Source organism: Branchiostoma belcheri, unplaced genomic scaffold (genome assembly GCF_001625305.1).
Source record: "Branchiostoma belcheri isolate BF01 breed outbred unplaced genomic scaffold, Haploidv18h27 scaffold8, whole genome shotgun sequence".
NCBI classification, from domain to species: Eukaryota; Metazoa; Chordata; class Leptocardii; order Amphioxiformes; family Branchiostomatidae; genus Branchiostoma; species Branchiostoma belcheri.
The window spans coordinates 3,624,457-3,650,004 of NW_017804464.1; the positions used below are offsets into that span (position 1 = coordinate 3,624,457).

At 43.6% G+C, this 25,548-nt stretch overlaps 7 protein-coding genes across 7 annotated transcripts; 4 read left to right on the forward strand and 3 right to left on the reverse strand.

The window, feature by feature from the left end:
• Positions 1 to 1,239: 1,239 nt before the first annotated feature.
• Positions 1,240 to 3,356, reverse strand: LOC109486395 (signal recognition particle receptor subunit beta-like). Its single transcript, XM_019790221.1, has 4 exons — positions 3,113 to 3,356; positions 2,702 to 2,794; positions 2,017 to 2,308; positions 1,240 to 1,616 (listed from the first exon to the last, which is right to left on the reverse strand). Exons 1-4 carry the CDS (start codon positions 3,293 to 3,295, stop codon positions 1,453 to 1,455), a joined length of 732 nt encoding a protein of 243 aa, XP_019645780.1. The 5' UTR covers positions 3,296 to 3,356; the 3' UTR covers positions 1,240 to 1,452.
• A 74-nt stretch (positions 3,357 to 3,430) lies between these two features.
• Positions 3,431 to 7,521, forward strand: LOC109486394 (diphthamide biosynthesis protein 2-like). The gene is made up of 6 exons (XM_019790220.1): positions 3,431 to 3,969; positions 4,540 to 4,652; positions 4,845 to 5,065; positions 5,557 to 6,246; positions 6,684 to 6,854; positions 7,369 to 7,521. The coding sequence occupies exons 1-6, from the start codon at positions 3,820 to 3,822 to the stop codon at positions 7,518 to 7,520; spliced, it is 1,497 nt and encodes a 498-aa protein (XP_019645779.1). The 5' UTR covers positions 3,431 to 3,819; the 3' UTR covers position 7,521.
• A 10-nt stretch (positions 7,522 to 7,531) lies between these two features.
• LOC109486396 (lysosome-associated membrane glycoprotein 1-like) lies at positions 7,532 to 9,321 on the reverse strand. Its single transcript, XM_019790222.1, has 2 exons — positions 8,457 to 9,321; positions 7,532 to 8,223 (listed from the first exon to the last, which is right to left on the reverse strand). The coding sequence occupies exons 1-2, from the start codon at positions 8,901 to 8,903 to the stop codon at positions 8,086 to 8,088; spliced, it is 585 nt and encodes a 194-aa protein (XP_019645781.1). The 5' UTR covers positions 8,904 to 9,321; the 3' UTR covers positions 7,532 to 8,085.
• Positions 9,322 to 9,669: 348 nt separating this feature from the next.
• On the reverse strand, positions 9,670 to 11,163 carry LOC109486061. The gene is made up of 2 exons (XM_019789750.1): positions 10,200 to 11,163; positions 9,670 to 9,909 (listed from the first exon to the last, which is right to left on the reverse strand). The coding sequence occupies exons 1-2, from the start codon at positions 10,602 to 10,604 to the stop codon at positions 9,670 to 9,672; spliced, it is 645 nt and encodes a 214-aa protein (XP_019645309.1). The 5' UTR covers positions 10,605 to 11,163.
• Positions 11,164 to 11,300: 137 nt separating this feature from the next.
• On the forward strand, positions 11,301 to 18,837 carry LOC109486412. Its single transcript, XM_019790246.1, has 2 exons — positions 11,301 to 12,344; positions 17,832 to 18,837. Exons 1-2 carry the CDS (start codon positions 12,072 to 12,074, stop codon positions 18,381 to 18,383), a joined length of 825 nt encoding a protein of 274 aa, XP_019645805.1. The 5' UTR covers positions 11,301 to 12,071; the 3' UTR covers positions 18,384 to 18,837.
• A 966-nt stretch (positions 18,838 to 19,803) lies between these two features.
• Positions 19,804 to 24,143, forward strand: LOC109486409 (cytochrome P450 2U1-like). Its single transcript, XM_019790244.1, has 7 exons — positions 19,804 to 19,993; positions 20,467 to 20,656; positions 21,307 to 21,535; positions 21,883 to 22,291; positions 22,567 to 22,764; positions 23,140 to 23,266; positions 23,429 to 24,143. The coding sequence occupies exons 1-7, from the start codon at positions 19,820 to 19,822 to the stop codon at positions 23,608 to 23,610; spliced, it is 1,509 nt and encodes a 502-aa protein (XP_019645803.1). The 5' UTR covers positions 19,804 to 19,819; the 3' UTR covers positions 23,611 to 24,143.
• An 8-nt stretch (positions 24,144 to 24,151) lies between these two features.
• On the forward strand, positions 24,152 to 25,460 carry LOC109486411. The gene is made up of 3 exons (XM_019790245.1): positions 24,152 to 24,473; positions 24,834 to 24,933; positions 25,227 to 25,460. Exons 1-3 carry the CDS (start codon positions 24,414 to 24,416, stop codon positions 25,445 to 25,447), a joined length of 381 nt encoding a protein of 126 aa, XP_019645804.1. The 5' UTR covers positions 24,152 to 24,413; the 3' UTR covers positions 25,448 to 25,460.
• Positions 25,461 to 25,548: the final 88 nt, after the last annotated feature.

Genomic DNA, 25,548 nt, shown 5'->3' on the forward strand with positions numbered 1-25,548 from the left:
CTGTGAAGAAAATAAATCGAACAAAGAAAAATTGTTTAAACGCGCGTCGGCTCAGTCATCTTAAGTCGCAACAACCAATCAGAGATGCGAAATGCCGACACGTGACGCGGGATTTGGGGAAGGGCGCGCGATGCCCGAAATATTTTTGCGTCAATATTCAGCGTCGTGTTTCAAGAGATTAATACCGAGAAACAAATTCTTTTCTTGTTTTGAACGCATAAACATGCATTTACGCTAATCTAGTATGATTCAGGGTTACTTTTTTTTAACCTGCCATGGCCAGATTATCTAAAGATGTGTGTATTGTGTATACAATCTACAGAAAGAGAAATGTACATCAGGTCCGATCATCCGATTTTCACGTTTCGGTTTTTTGGACTCGGTTCATGAACGTATTTTGGTTTGGCTCCTGGAATGTGCGAAAAAAATGACTCCCGGGACTGTCTACAGGGAACACTCGCACATTCGCGGTGTATCAGGACAGCGCGACTGGTCGGCATCAGCGCAGTCCCTGCAAATTAGTAACAGTTGCATAAACGGACGAAAACATTTCAAAGAAATGGGGATGTTTCGAAAATAAGCATTTTCTCCAATATCAAAACAGCTACGGTAAAAATAAAAAGACGTGCATCATCCCGGACATAATGCCACACCACATGCGAAATTACACAGAAATGCGACGTACGGAAGAATGCGTTTTGGCTGCGAACATCTTCCAAAAAACCTGGCATCTCTTAACCATGGGCAAAAACATCTGGAACCACTTAAAAAAACCACCCCGTATCTGCATGAACTTTTACCCCCCCCACTGCTATTCCAAACAACGCGTTTTTCTGGACCATTCCAATTCGCCTCGTAATTGTAGGGGTGCGTCTGCAATATTACATTGACCGCAAAAGCAGCAACGGCAAAAATACACATTCGTGCATCAACACGGGCATGCCCGCAGACGGCGTATAAAATTGCGTGCCGATTACACAAAGAGAACCCAGTGTTTTGACTGCGAACATGAAAAATCAGCCGATTACAACACTCCGTCCGGAGGTCCTGACCTCCTTCACGGAGTAATAACTGCACTAAGATGATACGGAAACTTCCAATTCAACTTCTTTGCTATGCGGATACAGTAACACTTTTTATGTCATACCTGGGCCGCGATAACATTCAATACAGGTGTTCCCGCCCAATAACTAACCCCGAATTCGGATGTTGGAGGAATTGGCACCGTTACATTTTTCGTTTAGATACACATTTCGCATTCTCGGGTGGGTATGACATAAATAAAATACAACACGGTGTATTACACATCACCCTTGGTCCCAGCCCTCCTGCGATCCGACCCACGGTCTGGCTGGTACCTCGGGCGATACGGAATACACCGTTTAGTACTCTACATGTATATTTATGACCTGTAGCTAATCTATAAAGCATTTCTAATGTGACTTGTAATGTCTATGCAACGTTGTTGATCCAGTCTTCCACTCCTGTGACATTCAGTTTTCCCTCCAAACAGCTGCATTCCACAAACACCACCTGCTGCTGCAGCTGCGTAAACTCAAAGTCTTTGTCCTTCCTCCCCAGGAAGGTGTTGTTGTTGCCACTACTGCCATCTGTACCTGTTGTACACATAAATTTAAAAAAAATTAATAAAAAAGGTAAAAATCAGATCACAATAGATCTACTCTTCTGGTATGAGAAGATTTAGAAGAAGTCAACAATCAAAATAAAATATTTAAACAGTCAAAGATTTAAATGTCAGTAATTCCACTCTGTACAAAATGTTTAAATTACATTCATAACAGCTTTCTCTTTAAAATATCAGCCTTTGTAGCTTTCATGCGCTCCCTACAATCCACTATCGGTCAAAAAGCAGATTGTGGAGAGTAGACAAAAGCTAAAAAGGCTGACACTCAGGCTATCAAAATGTACTTTATTCTTAAAAAGTGTTATAGGATTATCACAGCATTATTACATAATGCTATGTTTGACAGAAAATGCAATACTTCATCATCATACCTTCAAGAGCTGCCTGGCGAGTGACTCGCAGCATGTTGATTTCCTTCTCAAGCATCCCCTTCACAACCTTCTCCGACTTGGCCAGCGCCATGTCCTGCTTGTTACACACGATCAGGAACGGGGTTTTTGCCAGCGCTGCGTCCACTAGCAGGATGTACAGGAACTCGGCGATGTCCCGAAGGTCGCGCTGAAATGTGGAAGAGTCCAGCAGGTAGACAATGGCCTTGGCGGCCGCCTTGTGCTCGTCTAGGTTTAGGAGACGGAGACGCTCATGTCCTGGCAGGTCTACAAGCTGTGGGGAGGATGGAACAACGAATGATATCAGGATCCCTTCTTTTCCTTAAGCTGGGTATATGTATTGCTACACTTTCATTCAACACAGGGCACTTGAATCCAGTAAGACACCTGGGAAATAAAAGGAAAATCTTTATACTTTTATAGTCAAATACATGTAACTGTACATGTACTTAAACCAAGGCCTCCCCCCCCCCTAAAGTGCCCCATCAGGGGCTATATGGGGGTGTAGCCGGGGCTCACATAACATCTTTGAGCCCCGGCAACGATGATGATGAAGATGTTACATAGGACTAGTAGTTATTATCCTTTCAACAGTGGACAGCACCTGTTCTGACCCACCTGTAGACTGCCTTACACTGACACCTGACTGACACCTGTTCTAACCCACCTGTAGACTGCCTTTCTTGCCCTCCTGCAGGTTATATGTCCCCTGGTTCTTCTTGATGGAGGTGTGAGTCTTCACTGCTTTTCCCTCTGTTAGCTGGGAAAAGCACACAGAAACATGTTACTACAATGCATATTATGTTACAATCATTGCTTATCTACAAGATACTTTCTGTAGTTGTAGTTGTGGTGACCAGTCTGATAGTTTTCTTTCCATATGGTGACATGACAAAACCCCTCTGATATCATGCATGGGATTGGTAAACATAAAACTGGGCTACAATGTTTATTTAGTTTACATTAATTCTACAGACGATAAGAATATATGTATTCGCCTTAAATTACAAACCTTGTTTTGATAAGTTAAAATCGGGAGAGGAAAAAGATGACTTCCGCTGCCCCCCTCCCCACGTACCTGCCCAAAGAGCGTTGTCTTTCCGCTATCGCACAGCCCCACCAACAGGACGGCATTTCTGCTGCTTCTGCCGCCGAAGGCGAACTTCAGGAGCACGGCGGTGAGCACCACAACCAGCAAAGCTACGAGCACGGGCACAATCATGGCAGGGTCCAGCATATCCGCCACGCTAGCGTCAGGCATCTTGGAAACTCTGGAGAGGCTCTCTATGTAGTTTTCACTCAACACCTTTTGTAGAGTTTAGTAATAAAAACGACGCTTAAGTTGCCAGTTGACTGATCTTAAAATCCCAGAAAAATGTATAATAGAGAAAAAGTTGATATGAATCTCAGTTAGATCTGCTAAATTTTAGCTGGGGTCGGAAAATTATCCGGTTTCTGGAAAACCTACATTGTATCCTTCACATCTTGACCTTTCAACTCAAGTGAGCAAAAAGAAGGGTAGCAAACGTAAACGGTCTTCATGGTTTCTTGATTTGTGACCAGTGTTATGCCATTATCTAAAGTTATTGATATTTTTCTGTTAGTATTATAATTATTTCTGTTTTGTTGTGTTATTTTAAACTCTTTAAGCTCATCATTCTTGGTCAGTCATTACAAATATCTGTTTTGTATTTACATGTCATCGCCCCCGCGTGATCTCCACACATGTGAGTTGGGATGTTGCAACATTTTTGACTGAGAAACTTCTAGTTCTAAGGAGAAATTATGGCCGTGGCCTTCAGCAGTGACAGTTCGGACGTCATCAACAGATGTCTCGGCATCTCCTCTCCTTCCAAAACGTCTTCTGATCTGGTGGAAACGGTGTACGAGGTCCCGAGATGCGTGGAGTGGGTGAAAGAACACAACTTTCAAAGGGTAGGTAACAGATCAAGGAGATACACCCCCTCCCCCTATAAATTTCACTAGCAGCAGAGAGCACACATTGAGTTCGATCATGAAGCTGATACTGTTTGTAAAAGACTGGACGGTTCATATTGTCCATGCGCTGAGTACTGTCCCTGGTACTGAAATCACAGTCTCTCAGCAGAGAGCTTTGTGTGTTTTACCATATGTGGCAAATAGAGAGACACCTAACTTCAAATATGCTATTGAGATTATTACAGAAATAAAGATACTGCAATATAGACAGGAACTTTATTTATTGAACATTCATTGTCAAAACGTTGCAACTGTAAATATCATCATCATTGTTCTTCCGGATTTTTAAATATAATTTAACGTTATATAAGACCTTAAAAAATTGTCTCAGTTGTCACATTTCCTGTATCTCAGTAATAGAAAGTAATTGATTGTAATTAAATAAGTCGATTCATTAATTAATGCCCAGCATGCCCGGAACAAAATATGATAAATTTATGAAACTATAGACAAACACCTATAATTGAATAATAATTTAAAGATTCAATATCTCTGTGTACATCTCAGGTTGCCCTGCAGTTTCCAGACTGTCTCCTGGTAGATGCCACAGAACTCACACTGAGGATAGAAAAGGAAACTGGGGCAAAGGTGTATATCTTAGGGGACACGTCATATGGAAGGTAAGTTAGACCTATAACATCAGACCTATAAGAAAAGTAACATAGACATTATACAAGTGAACTTTTTACACTGTAATTTGGCCAGTTCCTTTTCAACTTGCCCAGACAGTCTAGTAGAGATTACATTTACTCAACTTGATCAAATGCCTTCTTGTCAGTCTATGACAAAACACATTTTTCTTCTGCCCACAGTTGCTGTGTAGATGAGGTGGCAGCCCAGCATGTGACTGCAGACTGTATTGTCCACTATGGCCGGTCCTGTCTCAGCCCCACCTCCCACCTGCCTGTGCTGTTTGTGTTCTGTTGTCGACCTGTGGATGTGGAACACTGTGTGCAGAGTTTCAGGGACCTGATACCTGACCAACACAGCAGAGTCATCCTCATGTCTGATGTCACTTATTCTGCTAGCATGAGTAAGTATAATATCTGTATCTGTATAGGCAGTATAACTGCCCTTTGGCGTAACACACCAGCTTTGCAGGCACGTGGCACGTCAGCAGCTGTCTACATTACACTGAACGACTTGTTACACCTAACTCTTGGACATCTAATTCTAAACAATGTTTAAAGCTATCTAATGATAATGCCCCTACTGTACTTGGTGAGAGCGAGTTCCACTCTGTGATAGTTCTAGGAAAGAATGAGTTTTTGAACACCTCAATCCTTGGTTGATAACTCTGGTACTTGAAGGCATGACTATTTCTTGCTCTTTTCTGAGCTGGTATTAGGTACAATGTACCTAGTAGTTGGTATGTCCAGTAGCTTTTCATGATAATGAGTTCTACAGTCCAACTCGTATACACACCTGTGCCATCCCTTGTTGAATATTGTCCCTAGCCCTGATGTTACAATGTTCAGTCATCAGTAGTTCAGTACTAATGATCTGAGTGTTTGTATGTTTCAGATGACATCAGTACCAGGCTTAGTCAGCAGTACACACATTTGGTCACCTCCAGTCTCAACATACCAGACTCCAAACTGGATACAGAGTCCTCTACAGTTAACAGTACATCAAGAAAACAAGACTCTCCAAACCAACATAGTCAAGTCATCAGTAGGTTTGGAAGGACGTTCTGTCTCCAAGCAGATACAGAGTTGGACTCCTACTCAATCTTCTACATCGGAGAAGAAAGTCTCACCTTAACCAACCTCATGATGGCATACAACAGGTGCACATTCTACAGCTACAACCCAGAGGAAAAGAACTGTCGGAAGGAAACTCTCAATGTCAACAAGGCCTTGATGAAGAGGTACTACATGGTAGAAAAAGCCAAGGAGGCAAACGTTGTAGGAATTGTTGCAGGAACACTCGGAGTCTCGGACTACCTTACTATGATCAACAACTTGAAGGAGGTTATCAAGAAAGCAGGGAAGAAAAGTTACACGTTCGTCATGGGGAAGTTGAACGTGCCAAAGCTGGCGAATTTCATGGAAATCGATGTGTTTGTGCTGGTGGCGTGTTCGGAGAACACTTTGATTGACTCGACAGAGTTCTACCGTCCAGTGGTGACTCCGTTTGAGATGGAGCTGGCCTGCAACAGCTGCCGAGAGTGGACAGGAGAATACGTCACAGACTTCAGAGAACTTCTTCCAGGTAGGGCTTAGAAAAGTATCAGCTATCTCTGTCATCAACATTCATTTTCTATGATATGTTGGCAACGTCAAGGAAGCTGTTTTGTTAAAAACAAAATTTTAGTGCAGTTCCAATGCAAAGAGAAACAGGACTGGTGTGTCAGAAGTAGTGAATCATTCTCTGAGAAACCTAGCCTGGTTACCAGACCTAGTACAGCTCCCAATTCCTACATCCTCTCTGCAATGTAGGACTCGGGAGCTATAAAAGGTCTGGTAACCAGGCTATGATTAACCTTCACCACACTGAAGTAGCCACTTGGCTACCAATGCTCTACTGATTACAGGTTCACTGGTTCAGGCAGCAGGTACTTAGTAGAACATTAAGGCTGAGGGTACACCCAAAGACTTTCTTCAATGTAATTCACAACCACATCATGTGTTGTTTATTTATTTTTACAGGTGCACCATCACACGTGCCTATGAGTGAAGGGACAGGTGAGGATGAAACAGACGTGTCGCTGATCTCAGGTGGGATGAGGAGGGTGGGACTGAGAGATGAGGAGACAGCAGGCAGTACAGCTGTAGTGAAGAGAAATGACGTCCTCACTGTGGCAGAGGTCAACACAGGAGGTATGTGCTGCTGTTCTTATGTGAACTGCCAAGTAGCGCTTTTGTGTATTCCATATAATCCTAATTTTAGAAGAATGACATTTAGAAGAACCATGGAAGAACTATACATTTCTTATTGGCAAGTTATTTATGTACCAATGAAATTGTGATATGAAATTGTAGAGTAAGGGCTTCCAAATGTTCCATATAATAATTTGAATGCATTTCACACTCACCGAGTGCTCCGCTTTTGAAACTTTGAACGCTAAATTCAGATGTTGGAATTGACGCTGTTACGCTTTTTGTTTAACTTACCAAATTTTGGTAGATTTCACATTGAAATGTCTGTTTTCACAGGTGGGTATGACATAAATAGAATACAACACGTGTATTCCGCATCACCCTCGGCCCTCCTGCGAATCGGATCTCCCTTTGGCCCATCTGACCCGCGGTCGGGCTGGTACCTCGGGCGATACGGAATACACCGTGTAGTATTCTATATGTCTCCTTTATACTCCTCCTTCTTCCTCCACAGCATCCTTCCTGCAGTCTCGATCATGGCAGGGTCTGGAGCAGCAGCTGGGAGAAACAGAAGTCAGCGCTGCTGTAGAGGGGAGGAGGGGGATAGCAGCCGGGTACAGTCATGAACCAGGGGCTGGGGGGGACAAGGAGGGGCCTCAGGCATAATAGAGATGTCTCACAGACTGCAGACTTGCAGGCATTACCGTACTGGTTGCCTGAATGGCTCTGTGGTCAACAACATGCTATGAAAATTCTTATCAAACCATTGTTTGTTACATATTGCAAAACTTTGTACTAGTATTACTTTGCATTCATCATTATGTATTCATCACAATGCAGATATCAGATGCAAAGGGCTATCAAAAGTACAAGTCACGTTTTTTTTAGCTTTTATTCCCTTCATTGAAAAATAAACCTGTCTACTGTTACAACTAATTCTACTACGTAGTAAGTAGAATTCTCTGTATCTTAAAGTTTATTTCCTTAGACTAAACCTGATATTAGTAGTTATCACAAATGTATTGCAATGTAGTAATAATCACAAATGTAGATATATCTCTATTGACTGTTACATGTACCTTAACCCTTACATTTCTCTGATTCTTCCACAATTATACATGTACATGCTTTGTGAAAAATACAAATGTTGCCACTGTTGGCAAGATACTGAAAGAGGAAACTGAGCAAAAACAATATGTTTTTGCTCAGTGGTGACCTGTAAGCATAAATATCAGTTAATGGCGGTATATCCATCCCTGGTGGTCCTGCGTCCTCTGGTACAGACAAAGTACGTCACGATGGCGATGATGATGACTCCGCCCAGGGACCCACCTGTCACAACCGCCACCAACTCATTATTACTGCTCCGCTTCTGTCAACGTGGAAAATGTGTCGTAAGCGATTGATTTAAATTCTAAGATTCTAAAAGCTACATCATTATGAGTACGATATATCTTATGGTAAGAACCCAAGCACGAAACGTATAGATATTAATGATTAAGAGTTTAACCATGGGGATAATTAGGCATTGAACTATTGATATACATGTACTTATATACGTAATATAATTATATATTTGAAAGAGTCCTCCAAAACACGTACCATCCCACAATCCTGTGCGGTAGAAAACTGTCCTTTGTTGACCCCGAAGGCTTGCACGTGAACTAGCCGGGTGTGCAGGGTGACGCTTGTTGTTAAGACAAAGTCCCTGTCTTCAGAACACCTGTAAGATTTGCCAGAGCTAGCCCTGAACATGTCCAGCGTTACGTTAGACGCGCTTCTCTTGGCGTTTGGTGTCTCCGTCTGGGGAAAGATTCCTGGTACCTCCACGTAATGGAGGTCAACAGAAGACAGGTGGAAGAACCTCCCTCCGTCCACCATTTGGAATGAAAGCGTGAGATCAAAAGTTCCACCGTAAAAAGACAACGTGATGTTAGATACTGTCTTGTCACAGAACCCTGACGTAACAGCGTCGGTTGGGACGTTGAAAACACCTATTCCATGTCTATGGCCCAGTTTTGCGTAAGCAATGTCGAACTGTAAAGCCATGTAGGCGAGCAAGCAAACGTCGCCAGTCGCGTTTTTCAAAACGTAGCGGCCCTGCAGTGGTTCGGGAGGAGCTGTAGGGGGCGCTGTTGATGTAAACGGCACCGTGGTGGAAGCTGGCGTCGTGTGGTTGCCAGGGGCAACGCTGGATGCCGGTTGTAAGGTGAAGCTGCCATTCGTAGGTCCAAGTGTAGAAGCAGGGCCCAGCGTTACGTTAGAGGGCACTGTGGGTATCGTGCTAGCATTGGCCAGGGGGATTTCCGAAGTGACGGCCGGTGGTGTGGTTACTGGAGTGGGGGTGGACGTATGGTGATCTCCTGCACATCTTTCCGCTTTGGCGAACCTATCGTCTCTGTTGACAGAAGAAAAAAGTCACGGAGGCCAGATGACGTTACAGAAACATGATGTCAAGAAAAACGGAACGTGAAGAAAGAAGTTACATCTTCGAGGAGCATAGTCCATCCACTAATCCTGTCAAATTAAAAAAAAATCAGCTACAATTTTTGAAACACAAAGCTCTTTGCTGAACAGCTTGACACTTGAAAACGACCGTGCTAAGGTCTTATTTTCATAACGTTACATGTTACACAGAACACTGTGAAGACATTAACAGAAGCTATATGAAGACAACAGTCATAGGTATACTTGACTACCAAACACTAGTTACCATGGTGACAGACGTCTGGTTCAGGTCATTGGCAGCTTATTGGTCTGGAGAAGAAGAGGAAACAGAGCAAAAACAACATGTTTTCCTTAGGTAAACATAATACTAATACCTGACGTCGAAAGGTTGCACGTGAATGTAGTCGAAGATCAGGTCTGCATTGGGATGGACGCCGGGAGCTTCGTCAAAATACGGGAACGTCAGGTTGAATACGGTCAACCCGCTCTCGCACAGGAACGACCTCCTCCTGAAGAACCCCGACCTGGTCTCCATCTCCCGCAGGTTGTTCAGGAAGGGACTGAAGAAGTGGTTTGGGAACTTGGCGTCTGGGAAGAGAGACGGGTCCTGGCGATAGAATGAATGAACAGAATAGAATGAAGACCTTTATTGTACATTTTGCCCACTGGGTTAAGCACAGATCACATAATTACAATCATATACATAACTACATATAACTGTTACATGTAACGTTATATATATATATATATATAAATGTCTAATGCATTCTAGTCGCTTCTTAGTCATTGTATAAAATGTATATGAGCCGTAATGAGGCTGCAATGCATGAGTAGCTAGATTTGGTTTGTACATGTCAAGGCTATTAAACAGGAATACTAGTATAACTTTTTCTTTACCTGTCGGTAATACACAACCGCCTCCGCTAGCCAGAAGTGTTCCATGACGAGTTTTTCCCGCGAGAAACGCAGGTAGAGCCCGAAGTCCCAGTCCCAGGGGACGTGCAGCAGGAGTACGGCTTGGTTCTCCCCGTCCAGCCGGTTAGGACAGGTGGACTCGTACGCCACGGAACAGTTCCCGGGCAGGGCGTACTCCGCCGCCGCCGTGGTGTTGTCCGTCTTCACGTACCGGATCCGGAACGTGGCGGCCAGGTCGGCGAGGAAACACGTCTCGCCATGCTTGTTCTTCACGGCGTAGTGCCCGACTTCAGGCGGTGTTCCCGCCATCTCCTCCCCGCCAACAGGAATAGAACAACACAAGCACAGGACAACAAGTCCAACGGCGACTATGTGAGGATAAGTCATGGTTCCCCACACATACAGTCACGCTTAAGAGCAAGTATATGGCATCAGATAGAACTAGTTTTACAAAACAAGAAGATTAATCATTAATTCGTTAGTAGAGTTAGACTTCGACCGATCTACGTGTTTGGAATAATAATGACCAACTCTAATTCTGTAGCCTAAAGGCCAAGAGTGGGAGACCCACTAGTACGTTATTAGATATGTATAATGTATTAAGTTGGTGATGAGATATGTAATAGTTAGACCAACCATTGAGAGATTGAAATATTGTCTGTAACCATCTCTTTGCCAATGTAATTCTCCCATGTCGGTCCTTACAGATTTTGGCACGCGTCTGTTTTGAACTCTGCCCCTCACATGATGCACCTGTTTCCCTTCACAAACCTCGTGCCCAGGGCACCGTGCGGATTATCCTGGACACGAGAGTCGGGTAAATGATCAATTTCTCAGCGAAACCGATCAATTTCATCAACATATGAAGCCGACCTCATCTGCGTCACAGGTTTTGAAGGGGGCTATACTTTCATTCAGGCTTCATAAGTATCGATCGACTGTGTCCTATAACAGCACGTTGTAAGGGGTACATTAGCGTTAGCGCTTCGTTTGCGATCTTCACCTCTAGATTTTGCTGGTGTGGTTTTACGCTAATCTGTCGTCGGCCGTACGTGGACCGTGGCGCTCTTTCCGGTCCACTTCAGACGTTTGGATTACGCAGTACTTTCACCTGCCTCTTACTCTAGTCCCGCCCTTTGTGAAAATGACCAGCGCATGAACGCGAGGTGTTGTCTTCTACTGTTGGGAGCAATAGAAAAACGGGGTCGACTTCGCCACTTCTCATGACATCACCAGTTGGCGGGTTGAAATGGATCTCCTAATGGATGTTCCGGGGTGGTAGGAGGCAATTAACAAGTTGTTTTCTCTGTTGTGGCCCGATCGCGTTTCGAGAGGCTCTTGGTCGGTTCCCAAAAAGGCCGTGTGGGTTTCTGCTACCCGAGCCCCGCCCCATTCAGCCCACTTCACTAGAGTGGCCCCCATGCGTGGAAAATACGACCAGGAAGAGAGCGAGAGAGAGTCTGGTTCTACCCCGGCCCGGCGCTCTGCACACCCGGCCCACCAGTTGGAGTACTACGCGTGGAGGTGAATAGGGGCTTGTCAAAGAGCGAGATTAGCCAGGTTGATAACGCAGGCAGAGTGTTTGTATGTGGCCGGTTGTAAACCACTCGGAGAGGGTGTGTGGTGGCAGGTCTCTGCTGGACGTGACGCACGCTGAGAAGACACCGTCCGAACCGCTCCTCACGAGCGTGACAGCCTGAAGGAACGATCCGGTTACAGGTGACATCAGCGCCGGAGTATGGGGGACTAGTAGTACGGGCTAGGTACAACGGGACTAGCACCTTTTAACAGTTACGGACACAACAGGGGTGCAAGGGGTGCACAACGCGGGGACATTTCACCGGCGGGACCGTTATGTTGCTACAAAACATGGACGACGGGCTAGCGCGGGAAATCAGGGAGTTGGAGACTAAGATGGGCAAAATTCCCACAAGCCTGCTCAATTCCTTTAAGGAATCCAACAAGGAGGAGGAGGAAGAGGGGGGAGGGGTTGAAGTCGGTCGCGAGGAAACTTTAGTAGAAGGAGGGGACCGTGAGAAGGAAGGAGTGAATGAGAAGCAACAGGGAGGACAGGAAAAGCCTTCTTCGCCAATCGACAAGCAGCTTAGTTTCGTCAAAGCAGAACTGGTGAGTAACTGTCCTTCATTTGCCACAGTGAGGTCTGTCTGGGTAGACTATATCAAATAAACGATTAAAGACTAGCTGCTCGGATCAACAGTTTGTGCCACCGTAAGTACACAGAGCAAGACCAGATCAAGATGTACACAAGACAGTCTTCAGCCTTCAGTACGACTGTCCACGACTGATGACACAAAATACATAATATTTATCTGTAGTAGAGTAGGGTTGTAAAACAGTTCTATGTTTAGAAAGACCATAACAAAGTGGTTCAAGGAGGGGGTATAGGCTAGGCCGTACAGGTGTATGTATGGGGAGTATTGTAGTCAATTAGGGTAAGGGTGATAGCAGTAACTACGTACATGATATAGGTGGGCGCACGCTGACATAAGATACACGACTTGACAACAAGGGCGTTTTCTTACACGCAGGTTAAATTTGTCCCTCTCCTGGTTAAACAAGGCACCTCCGAATACGTAAGCCATTGACGCTAACAGTGTTCATCAATTACGTGCTGGGGTCAATTCATAATGGCCCAGGCAAAGTGGGAGCGGGCCAAGGCTAAATTGGGAAGATAAGACTCAATGTACGAACGTGCCAGCATGAAAGGCCGCAACCTTTACCCGGACTGTTGTCGGCGGGCTGGGTTTTCAAAGTGTGCAAATAGCGGGGCTCTTGAGTCTGTTGCCCCGTATTTACCCATGCTTTAGTACCTAGAGAACCCGGCGCCCTGAAGAACGCCCCCAAGACACCTTCAGGTGCTACACACGTCGCCTTGTGAGACACAAGACAAGGGAAGCACAAGGAGAAAAGAGTAAAAGAAAGCCCGCTTTGTATCACATGCCTGGGTTGGCGTGAGGTTTTCTTAAGGGCGGTTGTTCAGAATTGGTAAGCAGGAATTAGGGTCAGCTATCACAGTGTACACATTGGGGGAACAGCGGTGCCTTGTGTTATACCACAGGTAAAAAGACACGAGATTTGTAATAAGATAGAGCTTCCGTCCTGGAATGTACTGAAAAAGCTTTGGAGGGGTTTTGGTTTTGTGTCCTGGGATCTGGAAAGAAAGGGTCTTCTCTGTACAGGATATATGTGGTCCCTGTATGCGTTTGCGTTGGGCGGAGTCCTCGTTAAAAAATCACGCATGCCTTGGTACCAAAGGCGAGGAAGGTGGCAGGGGTGGGTGTTAGACGTCACATACACCGTGTCAAAATCTCCTTCCGATTGGATCGCCGTGTAATTAAATCAAATCCCAGTCAATAAACGAGTACATCAGACCGTCGCAAAATGATTAGAAGGAACATTCATTAATATTTAAGGTACCACCCAGAAAATAAAGGATTCATCTTGGGGCTTCTTTAGTTTTATAAGTATGAAATGCTGACTCACTACGTGACAATGTGAAGCAATATGTGTCAATATCACAGAATATTTCGACTTCCGCTGCCCTGAAAGCGCGTTGGATGCCTTTGAGCAGCGCATGCACAATGTATATACTACATCTGCTTGGAGATTGCATGCACTTGAACCTAGTATATTTGCATACGAAGTCGCGCGACCTCCGGGGTCACAGGCGAGTGCCTCTCTTTACGTCTCTTCAATAAAAACTCTCAAGGACTCTTGTTAAAAACTACGTGAACAAAGCTAACAAAGTACACGTCCTAAACCTCAGTGGTGGATCGTTACCACCTGACAGATCGCTGTACAAATCCTATTTTACCTCGGGCAAGGAGGGCCTCTTCACCAGCACTGGTTTGCAGGCTGGTTTGGGAACAGAATTTGAAACTTATGTAATCATGATGTCTGTCCATAATTTTTCGTTATGTGGATAGTACTTATTCCAAGACTGAAGTCTATAATTCATTGCAAACTCGTAAAAAAAAAACTCATACCCGATTGCAAATTGCAAATACAAAAGGAACATTTGATACAACTGCAAGAAAGTAATACATAACTAGACATAAGAAATAAATACCACCGTGACTCATAAAGCTACTGGGCTTGACTTCTTTTTTCAAGACAAAGGAAGACAAAAGATCCTACTATTCTTGTTAGGATGTTGAATAATCTTTCAAATGTCTGGGTAACACATGACTAGCAGCATACAAATAGTGGCATGAAGTAATTAGTTCTATGTGTTACCGCTACCGTGAATGGTTTACAGCATAACAAAGATGAGTCCGGCGTTCGTTGACAAAGAAAACATCGGGCTTCCGGCGCGTAGGTGAACCCATGGCATTGCGGGTCAAGTGATATCTAAACGTTTGGGTATGTGTATTTATACATGTATACTGTAGAGGAAGCCTCACAACTGGACTTACGTGTTATTGAAGGCATCCAATGCAATTTCAGGGCGGCAAAACTGGAAATACAGTACTCTGAATAAGGTAATCTGTATGATATTAATTAACGTCCCACATTAGCACATCTGAGTCAGTATTTCATACTTGAGGCATTTAAAACAAGCCCTAAGATTAGTCCTTTATTTTGTGGGTGGTACCCTTAAAATCAAGCCAGGTCCTTCCAGTAACCGTTTTTCGTCAGAATTTCAGGCATGTTTGCTCCATGAATGTCGATATACATTGGGCCACTGTTGTTTCATCCTAGCATGTAGATAATTGACTAGAATATCGACTTTGAAAAAAGCCCTAAAACTGTACTGGATGCCTTTAACTCAGACCTCCAGGCCGGTGATTTGACATTGTTTCCCATGTTTGCCGTCGCCGGACAACTGTTTGCTGTGGTCTCCCGTGCCGTCCGATCATTGTCCGACCAGTGTACCTAATCTCGATCTCCAAGCAGATATTGTGACACTACCTTCCTAGCCTCTACCTGTCTTCAGAAGCGGCTGGAAAAGTAAGAATTGGCAAAATAGGCAGATAACATGCCGGGGAGTTGGTCCGCTAAGAAGTCTATTTGGTCATTCTTTTAAACCGCGCCCGAAGCCTGGTAGAGGCTAGCAAAAACGGGACTGACAAAAGCACGATTTTGGCTCCCAATCTACTTGGTAATTATCTTTTAATAGGTCGAGAATTCGTTTCTTTACTTGTTTGTAAAAATAAGGTAGCTCATGAATGGATTCATGATTCTGATAATTTTTTTTGGCTTGTCGGCCTTCATCGCCGAGAAGAAGTCGTTGTACTATTAATTGCAGGATTTTCTTACATGAAAAGTGCCACAGGTCAAACCTTAGTATTCAAAGTGCCTGAATGTGTGCATCTCGGAACGCGCAGTGTTCACACACGTACGTCATGTCATAGAACAAAAGCGCACTATCCACAAGCCAGCAGCGCTAGGTGATTTAATGTTGAGGGCAGATACCATCGCACGGCATTCTTGGACCGATGTCAGAATGTAAACTATCTGTCAGCTCTGCTTGAGCTCAGAGTTTGGCAACGTGCTGCCCCCAAAAGTCTAACAGTACATAACGTTGTATGTAACTAAGGTAGCGAACAGAGTTCCTATGACTCAGCTCTTTTTAGGTGAAAAGTTGAGTGAAAAGTTGACCAGTCTCGTCCCTGTATTAAAACGGGGTCACAAGTAACAACACATAGTCTCGGGAGCTAGTTTTGGTCTGTCTGTCTGTGTTAGGTGCCAGTTGACAAAGTATACCAAAAAGTTATGATTATAGACAATTATAATTTTAAGAGTAGTTTTAAGACTTATTCGGTTAACAGTGAGCGACCAGCGTTTAATAGTTTTCTATCCATATATCTCATGTCAACGATAGAGTGGTACGAATCAAAGCTGTTCCCTCTATATGAAATATCAAGTTTCTGGATGAAAGTAAACCAACCCAAGTCGGCACGGGCTTTGTTGTTACTTCATAATTGGTTTGACATTTCAAATGATAAACGAAAACAGAGCAGCTGCCAGTTTTTAAACAGAGGTGGCGGAACTTTCACGGGGTTCCCAAGGTAAAGAAATACGACACAAGACAAACACACATGGGTAACAATTAGAGAGACATAAATATTGTCCAGAAGGATGATCTGGAGTTAGTTAGATCCTGGAGTGTTGATGGGCCCTGTGTCACGGTCAGGTTTGGCTACACATTTTTGGCAGCTACTTTCTAAGTGACGGAGACACATTTGTGACCATTTGTTAACCTCGCTTCCCAGGCCGATGTAGCCGGCAAACACAAGTACCTGGCCCTGGCAGTATCTAGAACTTAACCACAGCCGGGAAAGCCTTGGAAGCTAGGCTATGTGCTTTCGAGCTGAGCTTACTTCTCTTTTCTAACCTGCAAATGCACATTCTTATAAGCTTACGGCCACTTCCTCATTCATTCATCGTGTCTTCGTAGCTAGTTTGATTATCTTCCCCCTCCAACCAATTTGTTGGCCTAGAATCCATCCCTAACAGCTATTTGCCAGTTCTTAGTAGCCTCTATCAGGCTTCGGGAGGCGGGTGGAAAGAGTAGAAATCGGCCAAATAGAGAGATAGTTTGTCAGGGGAGTTGGTCCGCGGCTCCCGGGGGCTAAGTTCTTAGTAGGACGGGCGGCGGTGACTAGTAGAACCGACAAATGATGAGGATGGAGTCCGAATACCAATTTGTCGGACTTTCCACAAAACAAGTACAATGCGTGTCAACTCCACATGAAGTTTGTTGTGGTCCTCAGCGGTATAGTCCACTTGTCGTTTTGTACGTCCGTCCAACAGTCGTGTTGACATAACGGGCCGAACCCGAGACTCTGTCCGGTTTAGAGTAACCCCCGCCCAGACGAGACAGTGTCACCTTTGCCACCCGTGTTGTGTCAAGTGGTTTGTACAGGTCGACTTCGTGCGGCCCTGGTTCACACCATGTTGATACTCAAAGCAACACACAAAGACTTAAGTTATAAGTCGTGTTTTGTCCTCCTTTAGACAGAATAAAGTGGGTCGCTCTTTAATTTCCTGTGGTTAGACACAAAAGCCGGAAAGACCTAGAGGTTAATGAAATTTACACCTTTGTGTTATTGCCCCAGTTCTGCAACACAATTTCATAAAGGGTTATTATTCTAAAAACTGCACGAACCTTCGAAGCTCATGAAAAATTACGACCTTGTAAAATGTTAGTTCACTATTTGGTAAACAACCTGATCACCACTTTTAAGACTTTTAATGATGTAAGAGTGCTTTATATATTTAACGTTGTATATAATAAATACAGTATTGTACCAAAAGATGCAACTGTTACTAGCATAATATCTATTGTTTATTATTTAACATTTATAACTACTGTAAAACTATGAAGGAAACAATAAGGCGGATTTATAATGTAGCCTCTACCAGGCGTCGTGAGACGGCTATAAAAAGAAAGGAAATTGGCGAAATAGAGACCCGGGTGCGGCAAAAGGTACTCTGTAGCGGACCAAGTCCCTCGGCATGTTATCTCTCAGACTCTATTCGGCCAATTTCTACATTTTTGAGCCGTCTCCTGAAGCCTGGTAGAGGCTACTTTATAATATGATGGGTAACCTTGACCACTTTTCATCCGTTTTCTTTTTCTGCATTTAGAAACAAATCCGCCAGGCGGACATCCGGCTGATGCACACCTTTCTGGCCGTGAACGAGGGGATAGAGGAACTGAAGTGGCTGATGGACAACTCCCTTCACACGCCCACCAGCAGCATGTGTTCCTCCCTAGCCAGTCTTGTGGACAGTCGGGACGTCCTCAACACCATCTCCGAGGAAGGCGCGGGGTTTTCCCCGGAATCCCCCATGAGGATCCGGCGGAACAGCGATCCTGGGTGCCGTGGGGGAGATCACGATCATGATCACGACCAGAGCTCGGCCAGATCACAACAAAGGCGCGAATCTGACCAAACTGCGAGGACGATCAAATTCGGCGACATCTCGCCGCAACAACTGCCGAGAAAAATAAGATACGGACTCTCCTCGCCCGGCACATCGCATCGTAGGCTGGACCCGTCTTCTCAAGCCGCTCCTTTTGATAAGTACTTGATGCCAAACGGCTCAGTGTCGACTGGAAATACAAAATGTAAGGACCTTGCGTCGGCAGGTACAGTAGCACAGGGGACAGAGGACAACTGGACGCTTCTTGTGTAGATATGTAAGAAAACAACGATAGAAATAGTAACCATGTAGTTATATATATCCATATGAAAATATTGTACAGGGAAAAGACGGAGTAACCAGCGGTATCTTCAATATGTTTTGAACGGTCACGCTACACAATGCAAATACAACGCAAATGAATTATCTATGTCACTGTGTGAACATCTATTGAGCCAACACAGACAACTGCTGCTATTCAGATGAAATCTTTAGGAATCCATGAATCCAATCACTGAGTTTCACCACCACAAATAACATGCTACAATTTATGTGTTTGTTTAAGCCAGGAATCTAAGAAAAATCGATAAAAGTATCAAGAGCACTCTTTTCTACCCATGATATCAGATTAGCCGATGTATATGCTTTCATAATTCATCATTTTTAAAACGGAGCAATTTAGAAGTATACTTAAATAGTATTAAGTAAACTGCAAGACCATATTAGACGAGAGACGCGATAGAAATTACTTATGGTATACTCAGCTCAAGTTATAAGTTTAAAAAAATTATATTGATGGCATCTACAGCTGAAAAAAGTCAGTAATGTAACCTTTATAACATCTATGAAATAAAAGAATTTGTTGAACATTGAGACTGTGTGTATTTGTGTGTGTGTACGCATATGTGTATTGCATGTTATGTACAACTCTAGTAGCACTAGTGATAGGCTTATATAGACAAAATGTAAAACAGCATCTATACATCGATATGATATTGATTATTTCTAATAGAGCAAACGAAATGGAAGAAACGTTCATGTCGTCTGATTTCTGCGTCATCAGTGACGTTGACATGCTAGACGGAAATCGTAACGAATCTATTGGTCAAAGAAGTATGATACTGTATCGGAATTTTACGCTATGTGTTTAATTAATATCTCTGGGCTGCTGACATTTCAAGATAATGAAGTAAATCAATAATGGTGACCCAAAAAGGTGACATCAATAGATTGGGTCTGTGTTGGATAAAGGGCCGCACAAATTGGACATGTATAATATGAGTCTGGCGCTCCAGACATGGTAGATTTTAATATCGAATTGAATTTCGGTCGTGAATCGTAATTATACTAAGGCTGATTTGATTACATGGATGACATCCTCTTGCAACCCTAAAACTGATGCGAGCGTGCGAATTAAAAAAGTTGCCTGGGGTGTGAATTAAAGATATGGACTTCGTACTTTTTTCTCTTTCTTCAAGTCTTTCTCTTTCTACATCTAGATGATCTTCTGAAGTTATTGCGGCCTACCATAAATACTGTAGGAAAAAAGATATTTTTCGGATATAATGTAACGTTATCTCTGCTCTAGATATCTGTTACACGTTCAATATACCTACGAACTACTAGACGTACACTTGCATAAATTAGCCATTTTGACCGTACGGACGTTGACATGACCTCTGGGATGGGCATCTGACCTTGGTACAAACATGGCTGCTGTACAGTTAGTAGCGTCGCTTTTAGCTGAGAACGTGATCGTTCAGACGACTCTGGTCCTGTTGGCGGTGTTCGGTCTGACGTCCTGGTACTTCAGCACCCCCGGGAACCTACCACCCGGCCCCAGGGGCTGGCCAATCGTCGGGAATATGCCCTCCCTCGGGAATGTGAGCAAACTTTTGATATATATAATAAATTTGAAAATTTTGCACAGTTTTAGCTGTTGTAAGATAGACCGTCAGCTCTACATGCTGCATAAGAAGGTTCTTTATTCAACAAACAGCGAGTTTTCACATCCCACGTTTCGGTGACTGCCTGTCACCTTCCACAGCCTGGGCAATAAAATTTATGATTTCACAAATGACTGGTTCTGATTGAAGAACTGCAGTTAGGTGTCGCTGCTGCAATGTAGATGTGTGGTGATTGAGGATTTCAGGTCACTGAAATTATTATAAACCATTGCATAAATTTGTTGTCTATGGTCCTACATTGTAGCTTACCATTTTCATTTGCTTGTATAATTGACATAAAGAGCATACGACTTTACCCAAACATATTACCAGTATATGATCTTACAAATAAAGCTTGAGATTATATATAGCTTCAGAAGCTAGTTCCGACTAGTCTCTATCATTTGCAGGCAAATCGCTGTCTAACATTGACGCAATGGGCAAAGACTTATGGACCAGTCTACCAGCTAACAGTGAGGAGGACTATAGTGGTTCTCTCCGGATATGACATCATTCACGAGGCCCTGGTCAAGAGAGCGGAAGATTTCTCCAGTCGACAATTTGGTCCTTCGATGAAGTTTATAAATCCACAGCAACTAGGTAAATTCCTTTCTGTAGTGCCAACAGATCTTGAAAGCACAAATTATAAATCTTAAAATTCCAATGCTGAGTTTGACTGTGTAAGAAACAGGAGGAGCCAGTAAAAACCCCTCTGGTCCCGGGCCGGGGTTCGAACCCACGACCTTCCGGGCACCAGAGCTTCATAACCAGACGCTCTAACCACTCCGCTAAAAGGTCTAGACCCGTTTGCCGGAACTGTTGGTAGTGCCTATAAACCCCCCACTGTTACAACTGTACAATGGCGTACATTATGATCATTCTTACTTTTTGGCTTGTTCAATTGTACAACATACATATACAATTGAGTTAAGAAGCTCTTTTTTTTTTACACAACCAAGTGTTTTATTCACAACATTTCGGTGACGGTCAAAATATAGCAGCAACACCTGTGCTGCAGTGCAATGTGAACCAGTCAGAATTGCCCTGAGGAAGGTGACAGACCGTCACCAAAACGTCGACTGTGAATAAAACACTTGGTTGTGTAAAACTACTGGTGAAACTATTCATGGATATATATATGTTTGTCCCATATTCAAGTTTGAAAAAGATAATTGTTGTTGAGAAAATAAACAATGTCACGAGAGTTTCTGCTACCGGTATGTGATGTACGGGTTGGCATTCATTTCCAGGTATCATCCAAGCTCCTTTTGGCACTCCGTGGAAAGAACACCGAAAGTTCACACTAATGTCACTCCGAGAGTTTGGCTTTGGGAAGAGGAGCTTAGAGGGGAAAATCTTGGAGGAGTCAGTGGCTCTACAGGTAGAGATCATGAAGATTGGAAACAGGCCATTCGACATGGGCCGTATGATCCAGAATGCCGTCACCAACGTCATCTGTTCCATCGTGTTCGGATCAAGGTGAGTGAGTGATAAGATCGTGATAAACATTTCATTCGTTCATTCATTCATTCAGATTCATTGTGTTTACAGAAGGAAAACATTGTTTTTGCTCTGTTTCCTCTTCTCCAAACCAACAAGGTCAATGACCTGAACCAGACGTCTATCACCATGGTTAACTAGTGTTGGGTTACATCATGTTGCAATTTTATAGCAGGAGGGATTTAGACTGTCAGAAACCTGTTCATGATCAACCAGAACACTAACACACATAAAATACCACATGTTAGGCCTCAAAAAGCCTGCTTTGGAGGCTATAAATGTCAGCCACCATGTTACAATGTCCTTTTTCTTTCCGTTCTAAATAGATGGGAATACAAGGATGAGAAGTTCACACGACTTATGGATGCCCTCGACCGAGCGTTCTCCGTTAACTTTGTTAGCCAACTGTCCATATTTTTCCCTGTCCTTCGGTTTGTCCCAGGCTTGGGAAAAGGTCTAGAGATGGCTCGAAACCTTGTTGATATCATTAAAAGCTACATCAGAGAGGAAATTGACAACCATAGGAAAACCTTCGTCCCCAATGACATCCGGGACCTTATTGACTCGTATATCAAGGAAATGAAATCTCGCGAGAACGAAGACGGAACCACGTTCACTGAAGACTATGTAGAGATGGTGTTGTTTGACCTGTTCATTGCCGGTGCAGAGACCACCTCTACTACTCTGTACTGGGCCTTTCTACACATGATTCTTAACCCAGACATCCAGGCAAAGGTAGGAACTGGTGCAGCAGTATGGCATTCTTTTCGTGTAAAAATTGACATTTCCGGATTCCTTCTTATCTGCTCTGTTCAAAATAATTATATTGCTCATATTTATGTTTACCGAAGGAAAACATATTGTTTTTGCTCTGTTTCCTCTTCTTCTCCAAACCAATGAGGTCAATGACCTGAACCAGACGTCTATCACCATGGTAACTAGTGTTGGGTTGCATCATGCATTTGCTTTGCAACTGTTACCTTCTTAATTTGGTCTTGTTTTACTTTTAGGTCCAAGAGGAGATCCATTCTGTCCTGGGACACGACAAGCCGCCGTCCACCGCACACCGTGACCAGATGCCGTACACGGAGGCCGTCCTGACGGAGGTGGCTCGCATCGGCACCATCCTGCCGAACAGCGTCATACACGCCACGTCACGCGACACAACGTTACGTGGATACCACATTCCTGGGAACACAACAGTGCTGGTAAGATTGCATCCTCACTTTTCCTAGAACTATCGTAGAGTGGAACTCGCTGCCACCATGTACTGAGTTTGGACATCATAACCAGATAGCTTTTAACAAAGCCTTCCACAGTTACTTTACTTTATTCTTTATTTCAGGCGCAAATTGGCATTGATCACTAGGTTGAGTTTAACAGGTCGTTCAGTGTGATTTAACCAGCTGCTGCCGCACCACATGCTTGCAAAGTTGTTATGCCGAAGGGCTTTACCAGCTATACAGATACAGATATTATTTGTCTCCATTCTCATTTGAATATGGCATCCAATTTCCTGAGATCCGGTCTTCACTAATTAAGATGAGAAACCAACGATATGTCCATGTGTCTCTCTTCTTCAGCCTAACATTTGGTCAGTTCACCATGACCCTGAACACTTCCCAAACCCCGGAAAGTTCGACCCTGGCCGCTTCTTGGACGCCGAGGGACAGTACCGGAGGGATGACCATGTCATCCCGTTCTCTCTCGGTAAGACATGGACTCAAACTTTGAAATACTGCTAAATGTCCAGCCCACAAATTGGGTTTGAGAGACAACTTTGAGCCACAACCTTCGACCTTTTGTCTGTTTCGTGATTTTGAGGACAATGAAAGTTTTTCTAAAGCATTTGAGAACTCTGTTGTTGTGTAGGTCCACGCATGTGTCTTGGGAAGCAGTTGGCGGAGATGGAACTCTTCGTCTTCTTCACGTCCCTGCTGCAGCACTTCACCTTCAAGCTGCCAGAGGGCGCACCTACACCATCAACCATTGGAACACATGGCATCACCCACTCTCCCAAGAAGTTTGAACTCGTAGCTGAACCATTGGCTTGAGTAAGAGGGTCAAATGATTGATTTGTTAAAGTAAGAAGTATTTTGAAAAATAACCAGATGGAAGATGAATATCAATTCATATTTACATGTCTGTCATCATCTATACCAGAATTTCCCTCAGTTGATAACTAACCAAATTTGTATACTGATGTGTGATCATAACCACATGGTAAAAATAGGACAGTACACGAGAAAGCTCCTAAGTGTTAGTTTTAAAGTCTTCCAAAGACTGTACAAGTTAATAATCTCATCCCACAGTACTACACAGTCTCTTGTGGAGTAGAGTATGAATACTTCAATTACTCTTAAGAAGTAGAAGATGGCATACAGTATGTTCTACATTTACAATTGTCAATTAGCTATTAGATTATTTGTATGCATTCAAGGCCACAGTGACAGAAAATGTCATGCGCTTTTCATACATGATGTATCATTCTGAAAGTTACTTATCAAGTGAATTGTTCAAATTCTCTTAAGTAAAAAATTGTAACACAGTCCATTTTCAAAGATTCCGAGCCTACTTTTTTAGTCTTAGCACCACTCTACATTATCCTACAGCTAGAAATCAAAAAGACTTCATGTATTTTTTGTCCATTTGTTGCACAAAAGGAATTGATACAGGTCATGTACAGGACAGTGTTACAGTTATCAGTACCATTGTTTGTTGTATATATACATAAGGTAGATACCGTGCCACATGGCCGATTTCCACACAACATTTGATCAAGAAAACAAACAGAGTCGCGCTATATATAAAACTACTGAGCTCAGCAGTCACATTACCTCACCATTACTGGTACAACATGGCAGCCCCGTCCATGCTTCTCCTGCTTCTTGGTATTGCAGCTGTGTGCAAAGCAGCCGTGAGTATTGTTTTGACTGTCTATTAGCATTAGCTATGGTAAAGACAAAATGATTAACGTTACATCTTGGTTCATAATAATTATGTCCATGTAAGTCCATATATGCTTCTTCAGCCTGGCTACAGCGAATACCAAAGGGCTAGTGACGATTATTGCTAACATCATATACTGGTACCGGTTTTTATGACAGCATTGTTTCTTTTCACAATGAAGAAGAGATTATTTACCTTAAGTAACAAGAGATCTTCTAAAAGTAAACATATCAGACCAAGTGTTGTGAACTTTGGGACAATATTGGTGGGTGTGCCATCATAAGCGTGATCATCACTACTGTAGGATCTACGTTGTCTTCCTCTGTAGACCGGTGTCACCAGATGTACTTCTACCTTTGACTGCCAGTGGGGCACACAGTGCTGCCAGAAAGACGGAGAGCCGTGGTCCTTCTACTGGTACTATAACGGTACGTCAAGCTGTCTTTTCTCAGGCCACGTATATTCTGACTCTGAGAGACACTCACAATTGTGCAAATTTAGTCAAAGCTTAACTTGTTACTGGATGTTCTAAACTTCGTATGTCGTATGTGAGAGATGCCTGCAACATTCAATACTTTCCTAGATTGTTAGCTTGAATCCATATCCATATCCATTCCACCACTGATTTTGTACTGTATACATTTTGATACCATATGCAAACACACTGTATTCCACAACCTTGCAAAATCGTTATCTCTGTCATTGCTCAACACCAATTCAGGCGGCACGTTTTCAGACTCTGACCTGGGAACGTGCGGGGCTCTGGGGCAGGAGGGACAGATCTGCTTCGCCACCAACTCGTACGACCCCTGCACCTGTGCCACTGGCCTGATGTGCTGCCCCTCGGTCGAGCCGGTCGACCCCCCGCCAGGCTGGCCCTCAGGCTTCCCGTTCCGCGCCCACACCTGTCAGCGCGGTGGAGACCCTTACGCCTGCATCTAGGCCGTCATGCAAAGCAAATTTTCTGTTGGAAAATTCTCAATAAACAGATCTAAGTTGTAACTCGTTTCTCTGTTGTTTAATGTTTAATGTTAAAACTTTCC

What these genes read in the sequence shown, in the direction of transcription:
- LOC109486395 (XM_019790221.1), bottom strand. Translation starts at nt 3,295, where the DNA reads ATGCCTGACGCTAGCGTGGCGGATATGCTGGACCCTGCCATGATTGTG. An exon ending in AGACAACGCTCTTTGGGCAG is followed by an intron (nt 2,795 to 3,112) that starts GTACGTGGGGAG and finishes TGCTTTTCCCAG; the next exon opens with CTAACAGAGGGAAAAGCAGT. An exon ending in TCGCCAGGCAGCTCTTGAAG is followed by an intron (nt 1,617 to 2,016) that starts GTATGATGATGA and finishes TGTGTACAACAG; the next exon opens with GTACAGATGGCAGTAGTGGC.
- LOC109486394 (XM_019790220.1), top strand. Translation starts at nt 3,820, where the DNA reads ATGGCCGTGGCCTTCAGCAGTGACAGTTCGGACGTCATCAACAGATGT. An exon ending in AAGAACACAACTTTCAAAGG is followed by an intron (nt 3,970 to 4,539) that starts GTAGGTAACAGA and finishes TGTACATCTCAG; the next exon opens with GTTGCCCTGCAGTTTCCAGA. An exon ending in GGGGACACGTCATATGGAAG is followed by an intron (nt 4,653 to 4,844) that starts GTAAGTTAGACC and finishes TTCTGCCCACAG; the next exon opens with TTGCTGTGTAGATGAGGTGG.
- LOC109486396 (XM_019790222.1), bottom strand. Translation starts at nt 8,903, where the DNA reads ATGGCTTTACAGTTCGACATTGCTTACGCAAAACTGGGCCATAGACAT. An exon ending in CCGCACAGGATTGTGGGATG is followed by an intron (nt 8,224 to 8,456) that starts GTACGTGTTTTG and finishes CGTTGACAGAAG; the next exon opens with CGGAGCAGTAATAATGAGTT.
- LOC109486061 (XM_019789750.1), bottom strand. Translation starts at nt 10,604, where the DNA reads ATGACTTATCCTCACATAGTCGCCGTTGGACTTGTTGTCCTGTGCTTG. An exon ending in CGGTTGTGTATTACCGACAG is followed by an intron (nt 9,910 to 10,199) that starts GTAAAGAAAAAG and finishes TTCTATCGCCAG; the next exon opens with GACCCGTCTCTCTTCCCAGA.
- LOC109486412 (XM_019790246.1), top strand. Translation starts at nt 12,072, where the DNA reads ATGTTGCTACAAAACATGGACGACGGGCTAGCGCGGGAAATCAGGGAG. An exon ending in GTTTCGTCAAAGCAGAACTG is followed by an intron (nt 12,345 to 17,831) that starts GTGAGTAACTGT and finishes TTCTGCATTTAG; the next exon opens with AAACAAATCCGCCAGGCGGA.
- LOC109486409 (XM_019790244.1), top strand. Translation starts at nt 19,820, where the DNA reads ATGGCTGCTGTACAGTTAGTAGCGTCGCTTTTAGCTGAGAACGTGATC. An exon ending in TATAAATCCACAGCAACTAG is followed by an intron (nt 20,657 to 21,306) that starts GTAAATTCCTTT and finishes ATTCATTTCCAG; the next exon opens with GTATCATCCAAGCTCCTTTT. An exon ending in ACCCAGACATCCAGGCAAAG is followed by an intron (nt 22,292 to 22,566) that starts GTAGGAACTGGT and finishes TTTTACTTTTAG; the next exon opens with GTCCAAGAGGAGATCCATTC.
- LOC109486411 (XM_019790245.1), top strand. Translation starts at nt 24,414, where the DNA reads ATGGCAGCCCCGTCCATGCTTCTCCTGCTTCTTGGTATTGCAGCTGTG. An exon ending in CAGCTGTGTGCAAAGCAGCC is followed by an intron (nt 24,474 to 24,833) that starts GTGAGTATTGTT and finishes CTTCCTCTGTAG; the next exon opens with ACCGGTGTCACCAGATGTAC. An exon ending in CTTCTACTGGTACTATAACG is followed by an intron (nt 24,934 to 25,226) that starts GTACGTCAAGCT and finishes ACACCAATTCAG; the next exon opens with GCGGCACGTTTTCAGACTCT.